Source organism: Solanum stenotomum, chromosome 1 (genome assembly GCF_019186545.1).
Source record: "Solanum stenotomum isolate F172 chromosome 1, ASM1918654v1, whole genome shotgun sequence".
In the NCBI taxonomy this organism is placed as follows: Eukaryota; Viridiplantae; Streptophyta; class Magnoliopsida; order Solanales; family Solanaceae; genus Solanum; species Solanum stenotomum.
In genome coordinates this window covers 85,013,780-85,025,038 of record NC_064282.1, presented here as the reverse complement: position 1 = coordinate 85,025,038, position 11,259 = coordinate 85,013,780, and the positions used below count along the sequence as shown (strand labels likewise).

At 35.4% G+C, this 11,259-nt stretch overlaps 1 protein-coding gene across 1 annotated transcript; it reads right to left on the bottom strand.

Annotated features, from left to right (window-relative positions):
* Positions 1-4,408: 4,408 nt before the first annotated feature.
* Positions 4,409-10,580, bottom strand: LOC125857915 (uncharacterized). The gene is made up of 8 exons (XM_049537572.1): positions 10,455-10,580; positions 7,084-7,308; positions 6,800-7,012; positions 6,069-6,632; positions 5,724-5,856; positions 5,301-5,664; positions 4,937-5,174; positions 4,409-4,885 (listed from the first exon to the last, which is right to left on the bottom strand). Exons 1-8 carry the CDS (start codon positions 10,578-10,580, stop codon positions 4,409-4,411), a joined length of 2,340 nt encoding a protein of 779 aa, XP_049393529.1.
* Between the last annotated feature and the right edge of the window lie 679 nt (positions 10,581-11,259).

The following is an 11,259-nucleotide window of genomic DNA, read 5'->3' as shown; positions in this document are numbered from 1 at the left end:
TTTGTGAAAAAATGAAAATTAATAGAATTTCGTTATTTAGTTTATAAATCAAGTCAGTGGGGCGGGTGTCTCAAGAAGCCAATTTAAATTGGGATCAGCACCTACTCTCTTAATTTTGTGTTGGCTTTGTCAATGGTGTGATAACACTATGATATGCTTGTTTTTCTTATTGAATTTCGTTATTTAGTTTATAAATCAAGTATGTCGGACGGGTTTCTCAAGAAGCCAATTTAAATTGGGATCAGCACCTACTCTCTTAATTTTGTGTTGGCTTTGTCAATGGTGTGATAACACTATAATTATTGTTTTTCTCAATAATTATTTATTTTAAACTTTTTGAACGGTATTGAAATAAGGGAGAAGATGAGATAAAATTTCGACAAATGCATACTAATGATGAGGTGTTGCTCTAGTCTTTCTTTTAGCTTCTAGGTTCATAGAAAACAGAATTAAATTTGGATATCAAACAAAATTAATCTTAAACAATAACTGTTAAGTACTGATATTAAAATCTACTCGACTTTAATTAATCTTTGCAACAAAAGCATATCTAAAAATGAAAGTTTATATGCTTTTAATTAATTAGTAGAAGTAACAAAATGGATGAGCATGACTCTTGCATGTGAAATTCTAGGCATGTAAGTGGTTAAGATCATTTAAGAATATGATGTCATAGATGAGATTGCGCCTCCTTTAACTAAAGTTTTAAGTTTATGTGATATTGAACATTCAATGAACCCCTCCTCTCCCTCCCCCGCCAAAAAATGGTAAAGAAATTAGGTTTTTCATGATCGTATCCCATGAAATCATGAAGAATTGTTGCACTTTATGGATCATATGAAATTAATTCAAGAACTTGTTACGATATAAGATTGGATGTGAATTGCATCAAGCAACCCCAAACAAAAAAAATTAAAATTATGTCATATCACAAGAGGATTGGAATTTAAATTCTATATACTTATAGTATAAAAATTATCAAAAATACACATTTAATGATTAGATGATAAAAAAATTACTGCCCTGGTGGATATACATACAGTAATCATAAATATATTACTATATATTTATTTGGTTTTTTTACTAGGGGTGGATGTTGATTCTTTGATTCGGTTTTATTAAACTTCGGTTTGATTATTTAGTTTTTGATTTTGAAAGAGTTTGCATCAAACACCGAACAAAATTAATTTGATTCGTCCAACCAATCACTTTACTCTCTCTCTCTCTCTCTCTCTTCTATTCGATTTCTTTTACTTCAATTCAATTAACTTCAATGTTTTTAAAATAATTTTTTTGGTGCAAATAAAAAATAAAATAAGGACCAAATCAAATATATATATATATATTATATAGCAGAATCATTGACCAGCTGATGTGGCATAACTAAAAAGCCAACATTTCAATTTTCCTCTTTTTCTCATCTTTTTGCATTTTTTACTAATTATTTCTACATAAATTATACTTATTATTAAATGAACCGTAACCGAACCCACAAATGCTCATTTTTCCAAAATGCCTATCCTCATTAACTATACTATTTACTTTTTCAAAACGGCTCCCTTCCACGATCTTCCAATTATTTTGACAATTCAAGTTGTCAGTCATTTCACACATGTACTATATATATGGAAGCATTTTTTTTTCTTTTCAATTATTTAGTCATTTCACACATGTACTATATATGGAAGCATTATTTCCTTTTCAATTATTTTTCATCTAATTAAGTGGATTATGTATATTTATTTGTATAGTTCTTACCATTGTTTATTACAGAGAAAATACATAATTACCCCATTAAAGTAAGATCTGTTTTGTAAAAAGACACTTGAACTTTGTGAAGGTCCTATTACCCCACTAAACTACTTTCAACCAAACTTTTTTTTTTTTAATCAATTTCGGGCCTGGCCCATTTATTTAAATTAAAAAAGGTTTCTAACAATGTGGGAAATACATCATGAATCGGCCAAGTGGCCATAATAAATGAAATACGACTAGCATTATTCTAGTCCCTTCCTGTACTTTCCTCTCACTTTCCTTTTCCAACTTCTGAGCTACTCTAAAAGTCATCTCCATTGCTCCATTCGTTGCTCCATGTGTGCTAAAATTTGCCTCATGCTTCTCATAATTCTTGTGATGCTATAAGTACTCCCACCTTTTACCAAGTTGTCTTCCTTTCATCGTCAATGTTGTTTCTTCCCTGTGGAGTCTTGTATGCCGAGCTACGCACCATGCGCCACCGTGGACAGATCTGCCGACGAGGACCTGGCCGTGTTTCCTCATCAAGTTTTCTGTGTAAGCACGCTTGACTTCCTTTCGTAGCTTCGTCTCCCCTCCATTGATTGAATGGGTCCGTTCTTCTTCTGGGGCTAATGTTCCAGATCTGTGGATTCTTCACCTGAAATGTTGGATTGATCAGTGGTGACTTTATTTTCTGTTACCCTTCTCTTTACCTCCCTGTCGAACATGTCTATTCTGTAAAATGTGCATTTTTATAGCTTAATAGATCTAGCCAACAGTTTGCTGTATATTTTGTGAATCCCTGTTGTAATTATCCCTCTTATGTGCCTAATGATATGATGTGCTCCTTCACCTAATTCCATCAGCAATGGGTCTAGTACTAATTCTAATAGCCGGAATTTGATATTTATCCACGTTCAGAATTCTCCTAGCTGCAACTGGTAGTTGTGTAAATGTAGCAAACTGTAGTTTTCCTTCACTGTTGAATGCTTCATTAGCAATCTTATCTGCAAGTTGATTGCCTTCTCTGAAAATATGAATGAGTTCAACTTTGATCTGCTGCATTAAGATTAGCATATCTTCAATAGCTTCTATTACATCCCAAGGTACCTTCCATTTTCTCCTTAGATACTTGATCACACACAAAGAATCTGATTCCAGAACAATGTTTTGTATGTTATGAATCTGACAGTACTGAAGTTCTTTCCAAATTGTTGTGGTTTCTGCAACAATGTTTGTTGTTATTCCTATGTTATCTGCTTCTGCATATACAAGATCCCCACTAGTGTCCCTTATACAGAAACCATAGGAGCTACAACCAGGATTGCCTCTAGAAGCCCCATCAGTGTTACACTTTAGCTAACCCCTTGTAGGCATTTTCCACCTTACTATCCTGAAGAAAAGTTGCTTCTTATGATTCTGAATTCTGTCCAAGCTATCTACCCACCTCTTAGGAATATCATCCCATCTGGGATATGTACACCTAATTAGCTGATAGATAACCTTTTCACATCTGTCCACTAGCATATGATAAGTGACCTGCTTCCCATTCCTAATCTGATTTCTCCTCTTCCACAACTCCCAAATGAGGATGGCTGGAATGCACCTGAGGATTGCCTTGGCTTTGTCATTCTCCACATCAGCCCACCATTTAATCACCACTGTATATAAGTGATTATTGTCCACCTTGTATCCTGCACATGAAGCAAAGTGCTTCCATAACTTAAAAGCTATGGGAGCTGTTAGAAATAAGTGATCCATGTTCTCCTCACATCCCAAATTGCAACAACAACATTTGGAGACCATGGGGTTTCTACACCTCTTTAGGACATCATCAGTAGGAACTCTACCTTTAAGAGTTCTCCATAGAAAAAAGGAAATCTTATAAGGAGCCCCTTATTCCAAACAAATACAGCCCAATCCTTCTTCTGTTTCCTCTTTCTGATGGTGTGATAGGCAGACTTAGATATGAATATGCCAGCTTGAGACCCAGTCCACCAAGCTCTATCATTGGAATCCCCACTGGGAGGCTTGAAATTGTTAATAATGATCTCCTGCATCTCCACAGACAATGTCCTTCCCACCCTGTCTTCATCCCATCCATACCCATCCCCATCCCCATCCCCATTTACAAAATCTTTGACCTCCACTTTCTCCTCAATAGCCAGCTCCTCTTCAGTAAAATATAAAGCACCAAGATTAGACCAGTTGTCATACCAGAAGCTGGAATTTCCCCCCTTCAATTGCCACCAAATGTAAGGCTCCACCTCCTCCCTGATATTCAACATGCTTCTCCAACAATGAGAAGCAGCAGCTGTCATAACCATCACAGGATGTTGCCTCTTACAGTACTTGTTCCCCATATAAGCACTCCACAATGAGCCTGTAGATGATCTGAAGTTCCACTAAAGCTTTGCATGCATTGCCTTGGGATATATCAAAAATAGATCTAAATCCCAGTCCCCCTTCATCTATTGGATAACACATGTCCTCCCAAGCAACCCAATGCTTCCTTCTTTCCGACCCAGTAGCTCCCCAAAAGAATTTTGCAAAGAGCTGATGCATCCTATTTATAAATCCTTTGGGAGGGGACAATGCTGATAACATGTGAATAGGCATGGATTGCAAAACATGATTAATCAAGATATATTTTCCCCCGTAAGACAGAAACCTATTTTGCCAAGAAAAAATTCCTAGCAATTTTCCTGATTAGGTCCTCAAAGTAAATGCTACATTTCCTCCCATGGAACACCGAACATCCCAAATATGTAAATGGGAAATCACCTTGTCTTATTCCGGTCAGCTTTCTCAGCCTCATAGAAAAAACAAGAGGAGTATTCTCATGCAGATAAAAACAGCTTTTAGCTTTATTGATCAACTGACCAGAGACCTCCTCATAATCCCTTAAAACCCTCATCATCTTTATAATAGATCTCCTTTCCCCAGAACAGAACAGGATGGTATCATCAGCGTATGAAAGGTGATTGATTTTGGGACTCCATTTAGGTAACCCATACCCAATAAAATCTGGGTCATCATACAATTTGTTTAAACCTCTGGACAAAACCTCAACTGCAATTATAAATAAGGTAGGAGATAATGGGTCACCCTGTTTAAGACCTCTAGAAGATTGAAATAGCCCATAGGACTGCCCATTAAGACAAACCGAATACCAATTATTCGAAAGCAACCTTCATACCATATCAATGATGACCTCCGAAAAACCAAACTTTCTCATCACTTTGGTTAGAAAGACCCAAGACACCCTATCATATGCCTTAGTCATGTCAAGCTTTACCACCACAATGGTATTTTTCTTCCTTTTGTTAATATCCCCAATGATTTCCTGAGCAAGTAAAACATTCTCTGTAATGTTCCTCCCTTTTACAAACCCCGTTTGATTAGGAGATATAAGTTTAGGTAAAACCTCCACAATCCTGTCATGCATTACTCTGGAAATAACCTTATTAATAAAACAACTTAGACTAATTGGTCTGAGGTCTGAAAAGGATCTGACCCTCTCTTTTTTAGGCAACAAAACTATATTAGTATGAGATACATACCTCGGCAGACATTGGCCACAAAAGAATGCCTTAACCACATTTACCACATCTGACGAAATAATATCCCAACACTGTTGAAAGAAAAACCCTGTGTACCCATTCGGACCTGCTGCACTTGTCCCATCAAGCTGAAATACTACCCTTTTCACCTCCTTCCCATCGGGCAGCCTGGTTAGTCTGTCATTCTCCTCACTGGTTATTAGTTGTGGAATGTTTTCCACCATTGAAAAATCCCTTTCAAAACTCTCCTCTTGGAACTGGTGTTGAAACACCTTAACAGCTTCCTCCCCCATCTGACCCTTCTCCGAAATAATATTCCCATCTCTGTCTTCTATTTCATCAACCGCCAATTTTCTCCTCTTCCCTTGAACATAAGAATGGAAGAATTTTGTATTTCTATCCCATCAACAAACCATTTCATACCTGCCTTTTGCCTCCAAAAATCTTCTTCCACTTTCAAAAATCTTTTAAGATTCGCTTCCACCCGTCCCAACTCCGATCTATTTTTCGAACTAGGATCAATTTCAAATTGAGCTTCCTTAACTTTAATAACATCCTCAAGCGTAGCAATTTGGAGGAAAATGTTACCATATTCCTTTTTGCTCCACTCCACAAAGCCTTCTTAAGTACCCTCATTTTGGTGTGCAAAATAAAGAATGGACATCCTGAAAAATTAACTTGCCAGCACCTCTCCACCACCTCTTTGAAGCTCTTGTTTTTGCACCAAAAATTAAGAAATTTAAACGGCTTAACTACCCTTTTTGTTACCGTACTGCCTGTAACATGAATAGGGGCATGATCTGACCCTTGCTGGAAAAAATTCTCCACCTCCACCTGGGGAATTAATTGCAGGAACTCCTGATTCACCAGTACCCTATCCAACCTTTCAAAAATGCATGCATCATTAATTCTACCATTCCACCACGTGTATTTACTTCCTGCAAATTTCACTTCTATTAAAGCACACACATTTATACAATTTGCAAAGTCTGTTGCCTCATGTTGTATGAAAGGTAAACCCCCAAGCTTCTCCTCTTCATTCAAAATAACATTAAAATCACCCCCAACCATCCATGGGATTCCTTGACCATTCAAGGACTCCAATTCATCCCATAATTCTAACCTCTCTACTTCGGTACACCTTGCATAAATTGAGGAAATGATGAATTGTTTTCCTCCTGTATTAAACTTCAAAGATAATTGTTGGGGACTATCCAGTAAAACTGAACCATCCCACTCCGCCTTCCAAAAAATCCAAATCTTTCCGGATTGATTTACCAAGGCATTATCAAAACCAAGCAATGTTCTATAATGATGTATCTCTCCAGGACCCTGAAATGGTTCCATAAGAGCAATAAATGAGTATTGATATCTATGATTTAGATCTACCAACCTCCCAAAAGCATTTTGGGTATTAATTGACCTAATGTTCCAAAATAAAGCCTTCCCAATCATTGAGTACTTTTACTGGTCTTACCCTTACTACTCCTTGTTTGTACCTGTAGTGGCACATGAGACTTAACCCCTTTATTGTGTAAAGTATCAACTTGCCGAGGTGAGAGATCCCCAGACTTGCTAGCATTATCAATGTTTTCTGCCATACCATCAGATTCGCCCCTATCAATCCCATCGTCTAGGATCCCTCCAGCACCCTCTTGACTTTCTACTTCATGTGTTGACATTCCCTCATCTGAATCCACGGGTATTGGTTCCTAGGAACCCTATCATTCACAGGTGAATCAGATGTGTCACCCTGACAACTCTGATTAACTGACCTGTCTACATGTCCTTGCTTTCCTTCCTGACCATTGGTACTATTATTCTGTCCCTTGTCTTGCATCAATTCCTTACTATTCTGCCCCATCTCTTGTTGTTTACCATCACCATTCTCAGAAATATTCTCTGAGCCCTTACTTGGAAAAGCACCCTCAACCCAATTCTTGGTGGACTTTATGTTATCTTTGTTTTGTTGCTCCCCAACTGGCTGCCCGTCTATCTCCCCTCCTTCCTGTAAGTTTTCAAATTTGTTTTGGGTAGTCACTACCAAACTTAATACATCATTTTCACTTATTTTTGCACATGTTGTGTTCTCACATTGCAAGAGCGTGTGAGTAGTTTAAAAAACAGCCTCTAACCAATATAAAAAAGTCATGTGGCATTTCAAATTGATTTCTTTTTTTTTTAAAAAATAAAGATCCATCTTCCCCAAATCAATTCAAACTCCATTAACAACTATTGAAGCTTGTTGGAGTGTTTATAGCCAAGTTAGCACTGTAGTATTTCTCGAAGTTTGATTCACTGTCAAAAGACGAGTACTCCGTTAAGTCATCCTCAATTCTGGACTCGTCATTTGCTTATCCTATGTTCTTCGTCATTGCGATGGTACAATTTATCATCGTCGATATTTGATATTTTTGACGGAGATGATGAAAAGATAACAAAAGTGAAAAGAAAAAATGAAGAGAAAGAAAGTCATTGTTAGTCACCATTTTATCTGACGAAAAAAGCATTTTTTGGCGATAATGGCAGATTAATGGTGGTTAGCCATGGTTGCTTCAACCATCTGAGACGAAACGCCTCTTAGTACTAATAGAAGTATTTGTATAGTTCCAAAAATAGAGGAATAGAATAAAATGATGATTGTTTTCTTAAAATTACAATGATAATAGCATAAAAATAATAGATTGATGTTTGTTTACCATTTATAATTGAAGTTAATTGTCTTTTTTTTATTTGATGAAGAAGGTTAGGGAAAGGGGAGAGGTAGATAGAAATGGAGAGGTGTTGGAGGGGGTGGGGGTTACTTTATTTATAATAAAGAAAATTCTTTTTTCATATTTATTTTTTATAATTTATGACATTTAACACGTGGCAATTTGAGATTGGGGCACGAAAATCACATCTTTTCTCACAAATGGGTTTAATAAAAAAATGAGGCAATGTTATTACTTTCAAATTGTTTGGGGGGTGTTAGGACCCCCCCCCCCCCCCCCCCCCCCCCCCCCCCNCCCCCCCCCCCCCCCCCCGCAAAGTTTAAGTGTCTCTTTGCAAAAAGAGTATTAGTTCATGGTGGACTTTATGTATTTTCTCTTTATTACATGTGTTTTTCATTGTATGGATTTCATTTTGATTTGTAATTTCATGATTTTTCTACATTGCTCTGTCTAAATATGTTTATAAATGATCATTTAAAATGATCACCACATATCTTCCCAACTATTACAAACATATTACTGGAGGATTGAATCCAAATGGTGTTAAATTGTGGGGAAAAAATTACTTTTGACGTTCGATGAAATGGTCATAGAAAAATCATGTGAATGGCTTCAAAAAGAATTTGTCGGTTATGCTGCAAAAGTGTATCTTTGTAAGGTATGACTTCTTTGAATTTGATGAAGGAGAAAATTTGAACCTTCCATTTCAAGAATCAAACGTGGTCGTTGAACTTTTGTTACCTTTAAGTTTTACAATAAATTTTTTTCCTGGCTTTATGGTGCGTAATTGATGGATTATAATTTTATTGGTTACTTATTTATTCGTAATATTACTCCTTATTTAAAGAGACATATGTGTTCTTACCTAATAGTTTTCAAATTTCTTAATTATTTATGTCGTGACATTTGATTTTCATGATCGTATTGGAGGTTTGATTAGGAACATGAACGGATGATGGAGCATATTGTCTACTTAAGTGTAAATGCATAAATTTTTAGGTGTTCTTAGTACATGCTTTAGTAGGTCATTTTATTGGTGGTGCAGCTGCTACTTATTTGTGAATATTTGGTGCAGGAAGTTCTAGCATTTTTTCAGAGTGGACGCAAAGCATCTGCTTACGCAATAAAACAAGAATGACAATATTCAATAGATTTTTGCATATTTCACTTATTTTTTATTGCTTTGTTTTATTGTACCATAATTTTTTACCTGTGAGGGTATGTAATAACTTATACTCCTTCCTTTTAATTTGTTTGTCTTATATATTTTTTAATCTATTTCAAAAAATAAATGTCTCTTTCCCTTTTTGGTACATTATATATATCTTTAATTTAAGATTATAAAATTAAAAAAAAATTAACTTTCTTAAATTTCTTATCGAGTCAAAACAAGACAATCAATTTGAAATGGAGGGCATAGAAGAAAGGAAAATATGGAAAGGAGATGCCTTTATATATTAACCTGAAGACATTTCCAAGTCTAATTTTGTGATTAGTTGATGACAAATACATTTGTGTAAAGTTTTTTTTTAGGTTATGAATTTTTCATTAAAAAAATAAAGGTTTTTATAGTGCAAAAAGAAACAGGAAAGAAGAGGAAGTAGAGGACGGTGGAGTTGAAAAAAAGTAGGAAAACATATTAGAATAAGAAAAACATGTTCTTACCTAACTGGGAAGAAGGTGACAAATCTGAAATTAAATTTGTAACTATTTACTTGATGATTCTAACATCATTATTTTGCTAAGAAGGTAAAAGCTTTTATCAATTAATTTTTATCCTTATATTTTATTTATTTTTATTTTGAAAATATTTTCCTTTCTGATTTTAATTTTCATTCTACTAACATGTGTATTCTCATTTTTTAATAAAAAGATTTTGTGTTCTTACCTAATTGGGGAGAAGGTAAAAGGCCTGAATTTTTTTTAAAACTATTTATTGGATGATTCCGACGTCGGTTATTACTAAGAAGGTAAAATAAAATAAATTGTTTTACAAAATATATAATTTATTGTGATAAAAGAATATACTATCCTTATTTTAAAAATATTAAATTTATCAAGTGTTCTTTTCTCTCATCATTTTAAAATACTCCTCCATAGTATAATTTAAATATGTGATAATTTAATTAAAATTGATTGGAGAGGAAATATTGATTCCTTAATGATCGCGCGTAGCATGGCCAAGTTCCCTAGTATTAGATACTAAAAGGTTAAAATATTTAAATGTGATCATTGATCAACAACACCCAATCCTACTCCCAACTCTCATTATATTTTTTGAGAAATGTAACATTCACTTTTGTATATCTACATGTATACTACATCAAAGTGTAGTCCCATCCGAAAAGTTTTACTTACATCAATCCTAAGATCTTCTAGTTGTAGTTAGTCTGTAACATTAAACACATCTTCAATATCTTCTATCACTACTTGCTTACACCAAAAATAGTAAAGCCCTAGGCAATTTGTCTTTATCTTTCAGATATTGTTTTGTTTTCCTGTAGAACATCTTTGATTCATTTCCTTCCAAATTGTCCACCAGATGTAAGCTGGGGCAATCCTCCATCTCTTCTCTTTTTTTCCAGCATTTTCATCCTTGTTTCAGCATTGTAGGACTTCTATAATTCTTCTAAGCTTTGTCCACTTGATCTTCCTCTTGTGGATCAAAATCTGCCACAATTGATTTTTCTATTTGCAGTTTAAAAAGAGATGGTTGATTGTCTCCACCTGTTCTTCACATAGATAACATCTAGAATTTCCTCTTGTTCAAGTTTTCATGTGTTAAGACTGCCTCATTTTCCAAGAGTCATGTGAAGTAATTCACCTTGTAGGGAATTTTTGTTCTCCTGATCATCCTCCAGGGCCATCTTGCATGTTGCACCTTAATAAAACTAATTCTTTGTATACTGATTTTACATTTATCCCCCCCCCCCCCCACCTTTTCTCCCCCTTCCATGCTAGTCTATTTTCCTCTCCAGTCAGATTGATAGCCATATGCATTGTGTCATGAAATCTTAATATGGTTGTCATTTCCCAATCATTTAGGTTCCTTCTCAGAATCAGCTTCCACCCTTGTCTTGTCCATAATTCTGCTACTGCTACTTCTTGTGCTTGGCACTGACAATCTAGTACAAGTAAAGCATGTTTGAGTGTTTCATGTCCACGCCAAATGTCATTCCAAAAAGCTATTTTTTCTCAATTGCCCACTTTGCAACTTGTTCACATTGGTCACCATCTTCGTCATT